Here is a 19,395-nt window from a genome sequence, read left to right as displayed (position 1 = left end):
ATTTACTTGCATTTATTATGTTGCTATTTATTTACATTTAGCCCATGATTCGGCTAAAGAAAATAAATAAAAATTTACTTGCATTTTATGTGTAATATAACATCATCTTTTTATTATATATGTAAGGTAAATTGCTAATTAAAGATTCTAATGTTTTGGTCATTTATAGCACTTAAAACCGAATAAAAAAAATCTTATAATGATATACAAAAATTGAAAAGGAATGAAGGTTTTTTTGTGTGAAAATGACTATTTTTGCCATTTTGGTCAATTTAATCATTTTGATCATTATTATTTTTTTTTTCATTTATACTACTTAAAACTGCACAAAAAGGTATTATACTTATATGAAACTCTTATAAGAGGAAGTATAATATATTTGGTAAAAAATGACCGTTTTTACCTTTTGGTCAATTTGGTTATTTTGATCATTTTTGTTCTTTTTTGTTTTTGGCATTTTGTCCACTTAAAATTGAACAAAAAAGAACCTTATAATGATACGAACACTCAAAAGAGAATGTAGAATGTTTTCTTAGTCAAAACTAGATGCGTTCTCCCGCGTTGCAGGGGTTGGAAGGTGTTGTTTTTGTGTACATGTATAATAGATTGTCTTAATTGGTAGCCACAGTTAAGTATGTTGTTATTCTCTGCAATTCGCCCTTTTACAATTTTGATGCTTAAAATAATAAAAATAAAGGACATTGCCCTTTGCAAAAAAAAGGATCCAAATTACATAAAGCTAAACATTCAAATGAAAATACATTACCCTGTTTTAGTTTTCTTGTTCTAAGATATGTAAAAAAAAACCCACTTTACATCATACTTGCTGACGTGCACTTAACAGACTCATTAGTTCTTGATACATCTCACTAAATGTGGAAGAAGTCTGTTCCAACCACTAATTTCTTAACACCTCCTAAACAAAATCAACTGTGTGAATTTTTAATGTTTATATTAAAAAAAAAAAAAAAAAAAAAAAAAAAAAAAAAAAAAGAATTTACTTGAGTCATAGCGGCTCTTGTCCATTTAAATCTTCTTTCAAGTTCGGGTTGATCGATTCCATATTTAGCGGGGTCTCTAGCTGCCTCAGAAATAGCTTTCTCCAATTCATCCACCTTCATATCAGCAAAATAGATTTTTAGCCTACATTCTTAAATCTTTTATGGAATAACAAATTTTATGTTCAGATGCATACTTGCCATTCAATATATGAATATACGCGAATAGGCTTAAACTCAACTGAAAGTTGATCTACCAACGTTAAACCTAATGCATGCATCCTATAGTGGCAAACAAATACATATAAAATAACCATAGAGATAAATATAAATTGTTTAAATGCTTCAATGCAACTTGTATATCTAACGTTAGGCTTAAATGCATCTCTCTTAGCGCTTGTGTAAGCCATTGATGTAGCAACTATTGTTGCCCAAATTGTACCTACATATACATTTTTATATAGACTCCATTACATTTTGTCGGTTTGATTATTCAAAAAAATCAAATCTATCATTATATTGAATAAAAGTTAAAGTTTATAAATTAAACTAACCTATGTTGGTAAACTGGTGGTTTGTGACCCAAGATTGCAAGCCTTCCATTTGATCTGCATCATATTTCCAATTTTTTTGCTTCATAATATATAATATGAATAAACAAAAAATAGAATGTCATTATCTTTTTTAACTGTTAGAATGATGGACAGGAGGCAAATAGACCAACTGTTATCAAAGAGAAAATGGTCAACCAACCATTTTATGACAAAAAAAAACTTTGAATCATGTAATTTAGCCACTGAACTATTTTTTTTAGATTTTCATCGTAATAGTTCTGTGGCTAAATCGTAAAAAAAAAAAAAAAAAAAAAAAAAAAAAAAAAAAAAAAACTAAGAGTTTAATGACAATCAATAAAAAAATATTAGTGTAGCGGCTTAATTAGTAAATAAAATTTTTTGATGATAAAAAAAAAAGTATAATGGTAAAAATAAGTTTGTTTGTTTGTTTTTTTGTAATTTTTATAATATCAAATCAGGCCAATTTTACCTCTTTCTAAGTTCATGTCATCGTAGATGAATGTAAAAAGGAGAAATTTACCAAATTGCCCCTAAAAATCAAATAGACACAAAGTCTAACCTGCTCAGATCCTGTAATTGTTGTATTTTATTTATTTGAATCTTCCAATTGCTTGCGTCTTTCTTCACTACACCCTTGAAATTCACCAAATTTCTTCTCTAAATTTGCATCAAACAGACCCACCCACATCTTCCTTCCGATCACCCGTTCAACACCCAAAATACTTGTAAACAAAGACAGAAAACAGAAATAATAGACGAAAACGTACCTACGGATGGCAGAAAATAGAGGAGGAGTTGATGTAAAGTTAAATTTCAAAACCAAAAAAATATTGATCTCCAGTTAACTTGAATCGATTAGTCAAATCATTTACCTTGTGGTCAGGATCGATTAATTAGATGAGGAAGAGAACCTCATCATTCTTTTCCATTCGCTCACAACACATACCTAGGGGCGTAATGGTGGTCATTGATTCTCAATTCAAAGTGGAGATGGACATACAGACGATCGAAATCAGTTTAGGGTTTTTGTTAGGAACCCCCGGTCACCGCTCGTTTTGTCTTTCTTCACCAACAGGAGGAATGACATTGGCTGAGCCGGTAAATGGGTGACAGTGGTTCGTGAGGAAGAGGAGCTGACTTTTTCTTACAGAGAGACAAAGATAGAAGGGTAAGGAAGAGAAGTCGAAGGATTGTCTCCAAGCTTTCCAAGACAGAGTTTCAAAAGTGGTATATAGAGCAGATAAGAAAAAAGCGGTAGATTGTCAGTGGGAAAAACGTAGCATCAGACATGTATATAAGTGGTGGAACAGAGTAACCGAGGTAAAAGAGAAGATGACACGTTTGCTGATTGAACAGTGGTGGTGAAAGAGAAGAGAACACGTTTGTTGAAGATGATCCATGGACTGAACATTAAAAACTGTTATTCTTACAAGGACCAAATTGCTATTTCAATAAATAAGTGGACCAATTCCGATTTACAGCAAATGAAAGGACCAATTTTGTCAATCCCTTAGCCACTTTACAGTGTCAGTAGCTAAGGGTGAAGAATTTTAATATATATATATATATATATATATATATATATATATATATATATATATATATATATATATATATATAATGATCAGCTAATCGAGAAAACGAAGACATAAGACATGGGGACTAAGCATATCGAAAATAATTAATACTTGAAATAACTGATTGACCCGTTCTGAATTCGGGTAGATTAGGTCGTGTTTATGTTTATCGGGTTTTAGACATATAATTTAGGGTATTCGGTTAACCCACTTTTATATAAGTCCATGTATAATGTATGTGACTAAGGTTCTGTACTTTCGAGTATATCCGAATAATTGATTTAACAAAAAAAAATCATTACGTAATATCCAATAGCATGCATCTCTTACTCTATTTCTTTTTTCTCTACCTGATAATAGCAAATTGTTTTCTTTAGAGGTCATCGTCATTACTCATTACCACCACAAAGTCAAAAAGACATCGTCACCACTCACCACCTATCGTCCACTCGTCACCAGTTTACTGCTTATCTATTTGTTTCAAAGTAAGTGGATTGCTTTTTGGTTTCTTGTTTGTTAATGATTTCGAATTTTAGGGGGTTTGCTATTTGCTTCTTTGGTTAGATTGTCTTCTATTTTGTGGAATATATGTGGATATTGTTGTTGATGTTGTATAATATGGATTAGTAAACATATTAGTGAAATTATAGAACTCTCATTTCTTTAAAATTTCCAATATTTTTCCGGTCTTCATGACAATTAAAAGATTTTCTGATTTGTTGTTTGTAATGCCAACTAAAATAAGGTTTGCCCCACTAACGGAGCCAATTTTCTTACACCAAGCCTCGGATTTTGAGTGCTCGTAGAGCAACAATACATAATAAATTTGGCATTTGTGTTTCTACTATGATTGATTGATTAGTAGTCACAGTCACAACCTAATTTAAATTTAAGATTCTACTATGATTTTTATATTGTGACAGTAGTAAGTAACCACACAATATGTTAAACTACAACATTTAAAGTGATGTAAAATTTGTTTTATTGCATTCAGATGAGTAAAAGTATGTACATTTGGCATCAAAAGGGTATTTTCTCTTGTTAAGGAGTACTATATTCGGCTCGGCTCGTTTGCACCCCTAATTTTGGCTAATGCATTATTCTTATTCACAAAATTGGTGTTCCTTGTGCTTTGTAAGTCCTTACTTCTTATTGTCTATTGAAAAGATAGTTACACAGTTAGTCCCTACAATTTAAGTAACATGCTTATTTTTTTTTCTTATAATTTTTAACAACTTCTATAGGGCAATACCCGAATATCCAAATTTCAATTCAGTTTGTTTATCGATTATTTTTTATTAGAAAATACCCGAACCACCTGAAACATAAAAGTTATACTTATGACCAACATTTCTAATTTAATATGTAATCCACAACAAATACAAACACATGGACACAAAAGGTTAAACCTCCAAGATAGGAATACACTATTTAATTTTTGGTAAATCACTTGAACGAATTTATATAACTAACTAAAATATAAAATAAAGACTTGGAACTCTTAAACATCAAAAAAATAATAAATAAATAAAAATGACACAAGGAAATTTTGGTGCGACTTGGAAACAAAAAAACAAAAAATTAACTCTTTTTTCCCAAGAAATTAAAAATAAAAAATGAACCTATATGCTTGATAGTATATTAAAAAACACTTACTTTTTTTATAACTCAAATACAAAATTTACTACACTTGAAAATTTAAACCTTTACAAACCCTGTTTTTTTTTTTTTTTTTCCATAATTCCTATTTGAAATTCAAGATTCATCTAGGCCCAGAGAGTTCTATCGCTTGTCCAAGCAAAGAAGAGTCATCGGTGAGGTCAGAATACCGCTCCGACGACGACAACTCCGGCGTCCTGAACTTTGAACTCGACTCAACTCCCTGTGAAGCTTCCCATCTCTCCGCAAGTCCATCCCCTTCCAACATCCGTACAACTTCCGACATCTTAGGCCGGTGGCCGGGAAGATATTGAGTACACAACAACGCCACTTTCACGATTTCCTCTAACTCAATCCTATCGTAATTGTTCTTTAAATCTTTATCAACTAACAAATCTAGCTTCTTCTCTACATGAATCTTTTTCACCTGAAAAAACAAAATCATAGTATTAAACTATTATTTCCCGTTAAGAAAAAAAGTCGGAATCTTGATTTTCCGGCGATGGAAACTCGCCGGAGATGAAGAACAACGTAAGCTAATTAGTAATTACCCAGTCAAGCATTGCTCCTTTCTGGTTAGCAGCTTTCCCGAATTCCAAAGCTCGTTGTCCGGTTAACAGTTCTAGAAGAAGAATCCCAAACCCAAAAACATCTGTCTTCTCCGACGACTGGCCGGTGGAGAGATACTCCGGCGCAATATGGCCGACGGTTCCACGCACCGCCGTCGTTACATGAGAATCTTGATGATCCAAAAGCTTCGCTAACCCGAAATCACCAACAACCGCTTCACAAAAATCATCAAGCAATATATTCGCAGCTTTCACATCTCGATGAATAATCTTCGGATCACACTGTTCATGAAGATACAACAATCCTCTCGCAGCTCCTAATGCGATCTTCTTCCTTATTCCCCAATTCAAAACTGGTTTCGCTGACAAAATCATGCAAAGAAATCGAGATTTTAACTTCTTGAAACTTATACGATGAGTTGCAGGTTTGATAATGGAGAAAATGGTGGATTATGTATCAATGTATGTACCTTTAAGACGAGAGGCAACGCTTCCATTTGACATGTAAGGGTAGACTAAGAGTTTTTCAGTTGGGGTCATACAGAAACCGTATAATCTGAGGAGATTCCGGTGAACTGCCAGGCTGATCATCTCAACTTCTGTTTGGAACTGCCGTTCTCCGCCGGCGGCACCACCATCTTTGAGGCGCTTCACCGCCACATAACTCCCGTCTTGGAGTTGACCCTTGTAAACGTGCCCGAAGCCTCCTTTTCCTAATATGTTCTTGTTGCTGAAGTTGTGTGTTGCGCTTTGAAGTTCCCTAAATGTGAACTTCCTTAGATTTCCTAGGGAAACTTCCTCGTGATGCTTATCTGCATTGTCAAGAACGTTAGAAGTTTGGTGTTAGTAGTTGAAAGTTGACAGTTTGATCCGTGACAGGTAGTAGGTGAAGTGACAGGTGGTAGGTGACAGATGACAATAGTTAAATCGATAACATTTTAATAGTTTGACCGTGATCGGTGACAGAAGTTAATAGTTTGCAGTTGACAGTTTGACAGTTTAATTCGTGACAAGTGGTAGGTGACAATGACAATGATACATGACAAATGACAAATGACAATTCATAGTTAACAGATAATATTTCAAAAGTTAGTAGTTTGCAGTTGACAGTTTGACAGTTTAACCATGACCAGTAACAAAAGTTAGTAGTTTGTAGTTGACAGTTTGACAGTTTGATTCGTGACAGGTGACAAATGACAGATGACAAATGATAGATGACAGATGACAGATGACGGGTGACAGTCTAAAATTCACAGTTAACAGGTAACATTTTAACATTTTGACAGTTGATAGATGACAGTTGACAGTTAATTAACTGGTGACGGTATTATGATAAACAAACCTTTGACATCAAAGAAGGGTTCTTGATTATGTCGTCGCCTCCACCAAATGAGCGCGAGTCCAAAGATGAGCAAAGAGATGCATCCGAGGCTTGTACTAATGGCAAGAGCGATTTTGTGACCTTTTGATTTTGGCAAAGTGCCATTAGCTTCAAAAAAGGATAGAAGAAATGAAACTCTGACACTATAGATACTTAGGAACACTTTTTTATTTGTTAAATCAATAAAATGTGCACAATATTGTACCTTGATTAGTAGTGTTTAAAGTCATGGACATGGGCAAGAGTGTCATTCCATAACATTCTTGCTCGGACCCTGTTTGGCATATTAAAGGGTTCCCAACGATGCTGAAATAGATATTGCATACACAACCATTAGATATACAATTTGTGTGTGTGTGTGTGGGGGGGGGGGGGGGGGGGGGTTGTAATAGTTAGCTTACTTGAAGGTCTTGGAAGGAAACCTGGGAACAGGGCCACTTAAGTTGTTGAAGGACAAGTCACTAAAACAAAACATGAATAGGTAATGTTAAAATAATACTATTGTTAAAAGAAAATGATTATCCATGCACAAGAATACAACATATATAAGAACTTTTAAGGGTTTTTTTTTTTTTTTTTGGTAACGGTATATACAAAAAATAACAATATATTTTTCAGTTTTATTTTTTTTATTACAACATTGTATTTAGTTTTTCAAGTAAAAGAGGTCCCTATATATAGCCGATTTTTTCAATTCTTCTCCTTTAAAGTTTTTTCTTGCATAACGTTGTCCTCTTTTTAGTTTTCTTTTAAAATGTTTTTAGTGTCTGTTTTAATTAAAATAATAATATTTTTGGGATCCAAATTACAAGATGCTATTATAGTTAGGGACAAAATATAGTTTTTTTTTTTTTTATTTTTTTTTTAAGTTTGAACAAAAACAAAAAACATGTAGTTACATGAGCCTTAAATATGGACTAATATTGCAAGATAAAACTTTTTGGATCAAAAATAAATAATCAACCATACCCATGGACCAAAAATGTAATTTTTTTCTTATAATAACATAGTACTTTACTACTTTATAATTACAACATTGTACTTCACTTACATTACTTCTTAAGTTCTATTACAACATTGTACGTTTAGATTGTTTCTTATTAAATCACTGGTTTCCTGAATAACTTGTTACTTTTTAAACCAATTACCCTATTATGGGTCCCACATTATGATCTTAATCAAGAGTAAAGGAATCTTACACAAAAGCAAGTCGTGTCATGTTAGCAACTAATTGTGGAATTGGTCCTGAAAGACTGTTGTTATTAAGCCTCCTGAATAAGTTAAAAAAACCGAAATTAAGATGATTACAACAACAACATTATCATAAAAAGAATTTTAATTTGCTATAATTTAAAAAACGTTACATGTATTGGAGATTTGTCAAGTGGCCTAAAGAGGAAGGGATTTCATTAGTGAATTGGTTATCAGAAAGATCGATTGTTTGAAGCTTCTTTAATTCACCAATTTCTTTAGGGATTGGCCCTGTGATGTTATTATTTTGTAACAATCTGCACCAAAATCAATCATTAAGTTGAATTAAATGATACCCATTTGACTTATTTTGACTATTTCATAGATTTTGAAATGATTTGATTTTGACACTTACACAATTTGAAGATTGGTTAGATTGCCTATAGCTGATGAAAGTTTACCCGATAGATTCTGCGAAGGTGTTCCCCTGAAAATGATCATACAAAAAAAAAGTTTTTAAAATTTTAAAATATTTAATCTCATAAACACACACACTAAAACACTATAAGTGTGTGAAGAAACACTTATAACTTACAATCCAATGACTAAAGATTCCGAAGAACAAGTAACCATAGTCCAACTACATGGATCAACAGAATCAGCATCCCAATTTTCAAGAACACCATGAGGATCCATTAACGAAGCTTTTATACCCATTAACGCTTGCACTGAAAATTCAAAACCCAGATGTAAAATCTCGATTTTAACCTTCGAAGAAGACGAATTCATGAAAAAAGAAACGAATTTACCTTCAAAGTTAACACCTTTAGGAGAAAGCAAGCCATTAGAACAACACGAAAACGTCAAGAAACATATCAAGAACAAGAAATCAGCGATCTTTCGTTTCACTCTCATTTCAATGGAAGCTTATGACTTCAATTCTTCGAATGATTCGAATTTCGAAACCAATCTTTATATTGTTGAATGAAGTTGCATTGGTGTGTTTATAAAATTTACACAATCATCTGATAGACCCAAGAAAAAGCAGGCTGAGTTCTTTTGTGTTGTTTTTTTGTAGTATAAAGAGAAGAAGCATGCCTGGCTATGGGACAGGGGCAAAAAAGGGAATTAAAAAAAATATTATTTTTTTCTCATTTGCCCTGACAATTTTGAGTAAACTTTAAACTAAAATAAAGCAACCAACAAATAAAGGTAAAATTATTGAGGAGAGAGAGAAATGATAGTTGATGTTGTTCCCCTTTAATCTTTTGTTGCTTAAATCAAGCATTTGCTATATTATTAAAAAGTATTAAGAGATGGAGATTATGGGGTTTATTTTATAGTATCACTCCAAAAAATTAAACTTTTTTTGAAATTAATTAAAATTATTATGTACCCACATGATATAACAAAGAAATCTTTAATGGGTTCTTTTTAGATTCATGTGTTCTTGAATTTTGTAGTTTCTTGATGGATTTATATGATTTCTTTCATTTTTCATGGTGCTTAAAAGTTAGGACAATTAGGAGTCAAACATTCCCTTCTCATGGCCATTAAATACTATAATCTAGGTTTGTTAATTCAAGAAAAAAATGCAATGATTTCAAGAAGAATAAGATCTTGAAATCAGTATATTATTAGAATGTGACAAAAATAAAAAGATAAAAATCTTGCATTATATGGTTTTAGTTACATTAAATAACATAAAGTATCATAAAATTTTGTTTTTTTTTTCTGAAACGGTAAATTCGACCTATGTCTCAAGCAGAACTTGAACACTCGACGCATTGATGACAAAACCTAATATTGTTGGGTTAGAAACTATTTGACAAAAAAATAGTTAAAAAAGTTTTAAAAAAAATTGTTACATAAAAAAACTACCACCAAATTTTAAATGTTTCTTTATTGAATGATGATTCAATACTCCACTCATGGAAATCACTTTTCTCACACGCTTCTCTTGGGAAGAATGGTACTTTCAATAAAGCTAAAGTACCCAATGTCACCCCACACTATCCTAGGTGAAAATAAACCAAACGTATACAATTAATGGGTATAATTTAAATAGCAGAAAATTTAGGTCATGGTATTAAAACAACATAGTGTATAACTATTTCCATATAAATTAATAATAGATTGTAACTATTCAAGATTTATACAACAACTATAAATGATCCATAGTAACTATGTGAATCTTGTGTATGTCGCTAGTTAGAACTTAGAATCCCTTTTACTGTATGGTCTAGTGAATTATTATAGGTGTGTTCAAAATAACTAAAATAGCCTTAGTGGTATTGTGTAAATGACTAAAGTGTCCTCTATAATAATGGTTAAAAACTGTGTATTTGTAGTTACGTGGTGAAAGGGGAGGGTAGAGCAAGAAACAAAGCACAATCATCCAAAGTTACAGGAGGGGGGAGACTACAAGTTCTGGAACAAATACACTCACTCTTACACATTGTAGTATGTGAAAAACGAATGCTTTGTTATTTGTACTTTTATGCTGCACGAGTAGTACTGTAGCTTCAGTAGTTGTTTCTTGTTTTCAAAGTTAGTTTTTGTTTTTTAAAAGGGCTTCAAGATTTTTATCAAGACAAAAACTAAAGAAATCGAGTTGATGTTTCATTTTTATTTAATTAAATTATTGGATATAAGACTTAATATGTTAAGATATATGTCGGTGTTTCTTTTTGTTAAATGGTTTTTAGTGTTAACTTTGGGAAAGCAAAGAGATGTAGGTATAATTATCATGCATTCCATAATGCAGATTGATGTTGGATAATATATAGTGTTTGTGTGCATTTGTTTTCCTTTTTTCCTTTAAATAAATGTTTATTTATTATTCAAGCGTAACATGGTTCATCGGGATTCACACATTTTATTAAACTAAAAAAAAATCTTGAGTTACTCTATATAGATGCCATTTATCAATTCAACACTTTAGTTATATGGTACTTAATAACAAAACAAAATAAATAAGCCCTAAGATGCCACTTTCGACCTAGTTTTTATCCAAATAAATGAAGTCATTTGAATTTCCTCAAACAAAGTAGTTGTAGTAGCTACCAAATTCTGGAAGATGGCAGCGTTCCTGAACTTGCATAAACCAAATAGATGTGAGTATTATGGCGTCAGAAAGTTTGCGTTCCAACACTGTTTTCTAGAGTGAGTTAAGGCATCATACTTGTATGGTTTACACAGAAATCCTGAAATTCCTAAGCCATGCCAATCAATGATCCGGGCAAAAACGTCATTTGCAAAACGGCATAAAGCGAAGAGATGGACCAAATCCTCAGGTGAAGACTTGCATAGTGGATATAATATATGGAAACCCCAACACCTATGTTTTGAATGGCTAGTAGGGAGGTTATATGGCCTAGGAAGCTCTCTAAGTAAAGCAATTGACTTTGATAGGGTACAATTTTTCAAATTAAACACTATGTCGCTCGTAGGAAGGAGTTTTGCCTCGATCACTCTCCTAAATGATTTCACCGAAAACAAACTTAATGGGTCTTCATTCCGAGCCCAAGTATCAGGAAGGTCGGATATAGGTAGGGACATATCTATAATGGACCAAAGTCGATCCATTTTTCAGTAACTTCAGGTCCTATTCGAAGTTGCATGTGCCAACAACAAACTCAATTATGATCGTTGGTGTTTGCCTCTATGCGATTGTGCATTTTACTTGACTCCAACGCACATAGAATTGGGAAATGTTGGTTTATGGGCTCGAACCCATCCAAGAGTCCAACAAAACAATGATTTATTGCGCAAACCAACCTTTAATTATCTCGCAAAATTATTTAGGTTTATATTTAGTTTACGCAAATCATCAACAATTGTTGCAATTGACCCCATGTACAAAGGAAGCTTTGTTTTGTCATACGAACTTTTGTAATGGAACTTGAGAAATAAATCATGCTGATAGTTTTAGCCTAAAAAGAGTGATGTTCTCTCTTGAGTCTCCATTGTAAGAACCCAAAAATTAGAAAGATTTGACTTTGGGTGAATAATGAACCAAAATAACAATTTGGTCATTTAGAGAAATTTCATGAATTGAGAAGATGTCACTTCATGAAATAAGTTAAGATAAGTCTAAGTCACTTTATAAGATGAGATAAGTGAGTTCAAGAGAAGAAATGCAAGAGATGATGCATTTAGGCCATAAAGGGTAAAATGAAAATTTTATTTTTTTCAGCCACGTTTGTGACTTAATAAATTAAGATCCGTAAGTAGTTAGTCCAAAGTGACCAGATGGATTTGTAGAACTCATTCCCACCTTCGTGTGGATATAAAGATTATAGAAAATGGGTTTAAAACGAAGAAGTTATGAGTGTTAAAAGATTAAAAGAAAACTATACCAAAGCTAGAATGGAATCAGCTAAGGACCTATTGAAGTGCAGTCATTGCAGCGCGGTAAGGCTGTTGCCACGGCACAGTTACTGGCACGGTAAAATAGACAAAATTCTTGTCGTAAGTAGAGAGCAGTGTACATTGCACCGTGGAGTGGTATATAAGTACCCGCGGCACAGTGGCGAAGGCAAGATGCTATAAGAGAAAGGAATTGCGGCCCAGTCAGAGGGAGTTAGCAACCTAATAGGACGCACCACATCGCGGTAGACATTTTTCGTGGTGCGGTTTCACAAATCAGAGAATAGACTTAAATCATTTAAGGGCTCATTCTCGAACCAAAACTCTCCCAAATCATTTGAGAGATGATGAATAGCAATTTTGGTGCCAATATGAACTAAAGATAGTGTATTTCGAGGATTAACATCCTCTTCCTCTTGAGGTAATGATTTCTCCTTTTTATGAAGCTTTGATCTTCAATGGTGAAATTGTTAAATTGGTTAGATCATTTGAGTCAATCGACTTGTAGCTTGATTTGTATGTTATCGAGAGGGTTTAGAAGCTTTGCATGAGCTTTGTATGTGATTTCCAAGATGAAATCTATATATGTATAAGTTAGAGTTTCAAACCCTAACTAGTGAGGAAGATGAATTTATGCAATAGAGTTTAGAGTGTAATGAATTAAGTAGTACGGGATGATTAGTTCATTGGGGTATAATATGGAGAGTGATTAAGCTCTTAATGTGTTTAAACAAGTTCTAAGGAGCTTGACATGTTGTATGAATAAGCCATGAGCAAAGAAGATGGATCAAGTTGCATCAATTAAATATTGGAAGCCAAGGGTAGTTAGTTTTCACTAACTAACAAGGTGAGTTGTAATTCTATCCCATTAGATTATGATTATATGTGTTATAATCTTATGTATGAACATGTATGCATGTTTTAATATTAGTGGGAATGTGTTAAATACCCAAAGACATTAGATGAAGATAGACCATGAATGTAAGATTAAATGTAAATGGTATTATAACAAATACCCACAAGATATTAGATGAATATAGAGTATGATTATATAAATTATAATCTATGGAAGGAGTACGTATGCATGGTTAAATGTTATTGGTGTTACGTCGAAGACCTACATGTTATTAGATGCAGATTTAGATTAAGTACTAGATTGATGGTAGAAGATTTCTAAATAAAATAATGTGATAGAATGTAATGTGACAAATGATATGTAACACTATAGGTAGACCGTAGCATCCACATGAAATATTGTGAGAATGTTGAAAGATGGTTCCTTTCGGAATGGGATTATGATTCCTTCGGGAATGAGATTATGATTCATTCGGGAATAATACTATGATTCCTATGGGAATGAAATTATGATTCCTTCAGGAATGTAGATAGATGATTCATGTGGGAATAAGATTATGTGTTATTAGAGAAGGTTGAGAAATGGGTTCCATGAATGGAACAAAATAAGAGAGTTCATCTAAAGAACCTTGATATATAATATGTGATGGATTAAGTGTAGAGGATGCATAAGGGATCATTGCAATCCGTGAAGGATGCATGAAAAGAGATGTTGCAAAAGGATCCGTGAGGGGTCAAAGTGTGGAGATTGAACCGAATGATTGTACCCTGGTAAAATAAAGTTATGTAGTTCCCCTATATGACAGATACGATATGTTATGTGATTAGACCATTTGGTCTAAATAGGAATAAAATGGAAAAGCATAAGAAGATGAGAATAAAGAAGTAGAGTATGATAGGAGATTAAAAGAGTATGAGAAAACCAAAGAGATGAGAATGTAACATTCAAGAATTTGGTATGTCTCCTTTAACCCCCTTAATTCAAAATTCATCTCATTATAGTCCTTAACTAGTACACAGGGCGTACTCTATGAGTACATTTAGCATAATAGCCCGCTTTCGGATTGTGCATGCATCCACGTATGTTGGGCATACGTAGGAGTACACGCGATGTACACAAGGCAGGGACAAACCCTAACTTTTAGGGTTTGTGCCATATTTAAACAACTTATATCACCTTTGGACATTCTATTGATCAGCCTCCATCACTCTTTACCCTAAAAACGAAACCCTAAGTTTCATTTGTGAGTTTTGAGCTTGAAAGTGAGTTTTAGTGGTATTTTTGATGAAGTAGAAGAAGAAGAACACTTGGAGGCTGCTTGGGATTGGCTTGAGCTTGTAAATCTAGGGTCATCTTTATCTTAGCAAGTAATTTGAGGTAAAAAGCTCCCATCTTGATGATTCTCTATGATAAATCCAACTTAGGGTGTTATTTATGCATTTTTGGGTCTTTTAAGCTAAAGTTGAGTTTATGGTCTACTCCAGAAGCCATGGGGGTTACATCTTAGCACAAATGTATCCTTTGTCCATAAAAAAGTAACATTTATGAGTTATTTTGGTCCATGAAAGTGTTAGGTTCCTTTTTATGGTTCTTTTTGAGTTTTGGGTCTTATTAAGCCATGCATGGGTGTAAAATTGCCAACTTTACGTGTTAAGTCACCTTCTAGAATCAGATATGGGAGTTTGGCATGTTGGCTTAACCGATTAAGTGCTTAATGAGTTGGGTTGGTTGTCTGCGGAGTACACAGGGCGTACCCAGCTCGTACGCCGAGCGTACTGGCCCCGGTTAGATTATGCCAAGCATAAGTCTAAGTACACCCAGCGTACTCAACTATTTGACTTTTGGGTTGACTTCATCGAGTTTGGGCTATATTTTGGGCTTTAGGGTTTAGGCCTTGTTGGGCCATTGGTCTTCTGACTTTAGGCCCTGTATAGACTATGTGATTTCTTGGGATTAGGTATGTGATAGTTATTGGACCCAGTTTGGAAGTTGGGCCTTATTGGTCCTTGTAATGTCATTTAGGGAATTAGGCTTTTTGAGCTTTTGGATGGGACTTGGTTATGGGCCAAGTAAGAAAAGGGTAAAATGGTCTTTTACTCTGGATATTGGATAAGTAACTTAGATTCTTGATTATGGGTCAAGATCTAATTATTAATTGGATATTTATTTGATGATGTTAGCGCGGGGATTTCCTAGACCAGCAAACTGAGATTTTATCAGAGAGATTATACAGCTTGAGGTGAGTTTCCTCACTATGTTTAGCGGATCGAAGGCACCAATGCCAACCCATGGTTTATTATGTTTAGGACGCTAGTTGTCTGCGTGACTCTTGCATTTGTTATGTGTTTATATGTATACGGGGCTGGGCCTAATGCGGGTCGCGACCTGATGATTATATTGTATTCTATTTATCTTCGTGATCTTTATGCATGTCTTTCTATGTTTGTAAGTATACCGGGCAGGGCCCGATGCCAGACGGGGCCTAATGACTGACGTATCTGTTTCGAGCAGGGCTCGATTTTGGGCGGGGACCATTATATGTTTGATATGTATGGTATGTGGTATTTTGGGGAACTCACTAAGCTTTGTTCTTATGTTTTTCAGTGTATGTTTCAGGTACTTCTGGTTCGAAAGGGAAGAGCCCAGGATGATTGCAGTACACACACTACATCGTTCCACATTTTATATTACTCTGATGTACTGGGATGTTATTGATACACTTTGATTCACCATGGTTTTATGATGTTGTTTTAGATAATTTTTTATTAATTTAATAATCAAAATTTCTAGTCTTGATTTTTTGGACGTTACAAAGAAGATAGAGGAGGATGATAAGAGTAAAAATATGAGATTAAGAATAGTATGAGGAGGGTAAAGAGAAAAGATGAGAATAACAGAAAATAAGAGAATGATATGATATGAGATGAGGATAGAGTAAGACAGAGAAAAGTAAAGAGATGAGATGAGAAGAGTATGAGAAGAAGTGAAGACAAAGGATGAGACGAGTATGAGAAGAGATGGGATAGAGTAAGAGTATGGGAACTGATGAGAAAAGAGTAGATGGGATTAGATGAGATGAGAATAGCGTTGATTAGTATGGAAAGAGGAGGACAGAAGAGTAGATTATAAAAAGATGAGAAGAGAATGTTAGAGTATGGAAAGAAAGAAAGAATAGAAGTAAAGTATGACGACATGAAAATAGAGTATGATATAACTGTTGGATTATGTTTCTAAGCCCATAACTATTTTGGTATGTACTTGACCCGATTATGAGCATGGTCCTTTTGGGCTGCCTTCACCATAGCAACTGATAGGATGAATTAAGGAGAAAGAGGATTAATTATGATTTATTAATATATTATGTGAATAATATATTAAAAGAGAAATCATATTGTTTAGTTAATATTGATCAAGAATTAATTAGAATTAATTTTGTGGTAAAAAGAGATTAATTAAACTTAGGGGACTAGAACTGTAATTATAAGATAATTGCAATTGGGCTAATGGATCACCTTGGAATATAGGTTGGACGAATTATATGGGAAGCCCATAAGGAATTCGTCCAAGGGTATTCTAAAAGGAGTTAATGGGCTTCTTAAGGCTTAAGCGGTCATATTAGGGTTTCCACCTGAAAACCCTAGCAACCATAACTATAAATAGACCCCCTAGCCTAAGGAATTCGGCCCCTATGCTTCCTGGTGTTGCCCTAGCCGATTTCCTCCCCTCTCCTAAGTCATCTTGTTGCTAGTGGTGTTTGTGACTCCATTAGAGGTGCAACATTTGAGGCACTAGGATTTTAGAAGTCAAGATCAAGAAGGATTGTGATTGTTATTGCTACGTAACAATCAAGGTAAACTTTCTAACCCTAATTATATGTAGTTTTCCAGATTTGTATGCTAGTCAATTAGGGTTTATTGCTTTGGTATTCAATGTTGTATGTTGACTTAGAAAAACCTAGATCAAAGCAATTAGGGTTGCATGAACACCATAGGAATGATGTTATGCTCATAACCCATCAGTGGTATCAGAGCCTAGGTCGTTTTTCTAGTGAATAGATGCAAAAGTGAACCACCAAAGATCTTAAAAATCAAATTTTTTTAGTTTCTGACTTGCAGACTCACCGAGTCTATGTATGGACTCGACGAGTCCAAGGGTCTGTTGTCGGGATTTTCGATTCTCTTGCCAGATTTTGTTGAGGATAATTGCCAAAACTCGTTTTTATTGCTTAAAAATGATTTTTTTTTATCTTTGGAATGGTTATCCTCATCAAAATTAATGGATTTGGTTAAATATGGATAATATAGGATTATTATTAGTCAAATATTTGACCTAGTAAGATTGAAAAGTTTCAATTTACACTTTTAGGTTTTATAGTTTAAATTTGAACTTAAAAGTTTTAGTTTTCGAAATTTAAATAGTTGAACCCTAATATTTTGAAAGGTTTCAAAATTTATCCTCAACTTTGGAATTTAAAATTTAATTAAAAAGTATTAATTTTGAAATATTAAATTCTAAGACTCTAGTATTTTGAGAAGTTCAAATTACACCCTTGTGGTTTTATTAAATTAATTAAGTGTTTAATTAAAAGAGATAATTAATAAATCCATAATTATATGGTTTAAGTTAATCAAATTAAAATTATAATTTTTTAATAGATTAAACCACCTAGTATTTTAAAAGTGTAAAATACACCCTTATACTATATAAAATTAAAAGTCTAATATTATATATGTATGAGTAAAGAGTCAGTGTTACCATTAGTAGGCCTCATTCACGAAGCTAGTCTAGAATGTGTGTTTAAGGAAACGGCTTGTAAAATAACCGTTATTGGGTATCCACTCTTACCCACCGCACTCTTGACTAGTGGAGGGTCATTAACCGAATGGGTAGGATAGGACACAATCTTCCATTATAAGTATAATGAAACACGAAGTAACTAAACACTTTTATAAATTCCCAAAATCTTAGTTACTTTAGGAAAAAATGTGGAGTTAATGATGTGCTACTTTGAGGATCATCGATGGCCGCCAGGGGAAGGCGACACCCCCAAGAGCTCGGAGCCATGCTTTTCAGCTCACCATCGAGGAGGCCAGAGCAACTCCAGATGTCATTACTGGTATGTTTCTATTTATTATTATGTTGATTATGTTTTATGTTACACTCATGTACATACACCTATTTAGTACGTTCATAGTGAACTTTTTTCCATCTCTTGTGTTATTTAACTCAGGCGCAAGCCGATCCGTTCTATTTCGATCATTTAGTAGGGAGTTTTATATGCCTATTGGGGAGTTAGAGTGTCTATTGTGGTTTTCTATCGCCAACAAACACGGGGTTTCTACATCCACATTGTATCATGGTTGCATATTGGAGATCATCGGGGTGCCTTATCCGATCGATCTGATCCCTATCCCTGTGGGATATGTATGCATGATAGTGGGTATAGATTGGTTGAGTAAGTTTGGTGCCATGATTGATTGTGAGGGCCAATGAGTGGTGGTTCGAAAACCAAGTAGGGTAGAACTGGTTATCTATGGAGAGGGCACTAGGATTGGTTCAGGGTTTTGTTCGGCAGCCAGGGCTTGTCAGTATATTCAGCACGAGTGTGCAGGTTACTAGGCTTATGTGGTTGATACTCGAGTTGGGGATCAGATTTCAGTTTCAGAGGTTCCAGTTGTCAGGGAGTTTGTTGATGTGTTTCCGGAGGAGTTACCCGGTGTTCTTTTTTAGAGGCAGGTTGAGTTTAGGATTGATCTTGTGCCAGGTGCGGCCCTGATTGCCAAGGCACCATATCCTTTGGCACCAGCTGAGATGTGGGAATTGTCATCTCAACTTCAAGAGCTGTTAGGCAAGCAGTTCATCAGACCAAGCAGTTCTCCATGGGGAGCGCTGATATTGTTTGTCAAGAAGAAGGATGGTTCACACCGGATGTGCATTGACTGTCAGGAGTTGAACAAGTTAACAATGAAGAATTGTTATCCCCTTTCGTGGATTGATGACCTCTTCTATTAGTTACATGGTACATTCTATTTCTCTAAGATAGATTTGAGGTCTGGGTGTCATCAGGTGAGAGTAAGATAGGTGGACATGGAGAAGACCGCTTTTCGGAGTCTTTGTGGGCATTACGAGTTTGTGGTGATTCCATTTGGGCTCACCAATACGCCTGATGTATTTATGGATCTCATGAATTGGGTATGTAGGCCGATGCTCGACCGTTC

General features: G+C 34.1%; 2 protein-coding genes across 9 annotated transcripts; both read right to left on the bottom strand.

Annotated features, from left to right (window-relative positions):
- Positions 1-606: 606 nt before the first annotated feature.
- LOC111914044 (uncharacterized) lies at positions 607-3,052 on the bottom strand. Of its 8 annotated transcripts, XR_002857681.3 has the most exons (7): positions 2,446-3,042; positions 2,133-2,340; positions 1,553-1,606; positions 1,367-1,440; positions 1,196-1,280; positions 1,002-1,115; positions 607-916 (listed from the first exon to the last, which is right to left on the bottom strand). XR_002857681.3 is itself a non-coding variant. In XM_052769425.1 (6 exons), the coding sequence occupies exons 3-6, from the start codon at positions 1,599-1,601 to the stop codon at positions 907-909; spliced, it is 432 nt and encodes a 143-aa protein (XP_052625385.1). In that variant the 5' UTR covers positions 1,602-1,606; positions 2,133-2,340; positions 2,446-3,049; the 3' UTR covers positions 607-906. The 8 variants fall into 8 exon arrangements, 4 of the variants coding, with proteins under 4 accessions (XP_052625385.1, XP_052625388.1, XP_052625387.1 ...); XR_002857682.3 differs by lacking the exon at positions 1,367-1,440 and having other exon boundaries at positions 2,446-3,041; XM_052769425.1 differs by having other exon boundaries at positions 607-930; positions 1,196-1,440; positions 2,446-3,049.
- Positions 3,053-4,789: 1,737 nt separating this feature from the next.
- Positions 4,790-9,050, bottom strand: LOC111914045 (protein NSP-INTERACTING KINASE 1). Its single transcript, XM_023909789.3, has 11 exons — positions 8,760-9,050; positions 8,546-8,678; positions 8,366-8,437; positions 8,124-8,267; positions 7,959-8,030; positions 7,161-7,220; positions 6,965-7,065; positions 6,721-6,867; positions 5,849-6,190; positions 5,361-5,740; positions 4,790-5,236 (listed from the first exon to the last, which is right to left on the bottom strand). Exons 1-11 carry the CDS (start codon positions 8,863-8,865, stop codon positions 4,913-4,915), a joined length of 1,881 nt encoding a protein of 626 aa, XP_023765557.1. The 5' UTR covers positions 8,866-9,050; the 3' UTR covers positions 4,790-4,912.
- Between the last annotated feature and the right edge of the window lie 10,345 nt (positions 9,051-19,395).

The sequence above is a fragment of the Lactuca sativa genome, chromosome 3, assembly GCF_002870075.4.
Source record: "Lactuca sativa cultivar Salinas chromosome 3, Lsat_Salinas_v11, whole genome shotgun sequence".
NCBI classification, from domain to species: domain Eukaryota; kingdom Viridiplantae; phylum Streptophyta; class Magnoliopsida; order Asterales; family Asteraceae; genus Lactuca; species Lactuca sativa.
The sequence above is the reverse complement of the archived record's forward strand: the minus strand, read 5'-3'. Positions and strand labels throughout refer to the sequence as shown.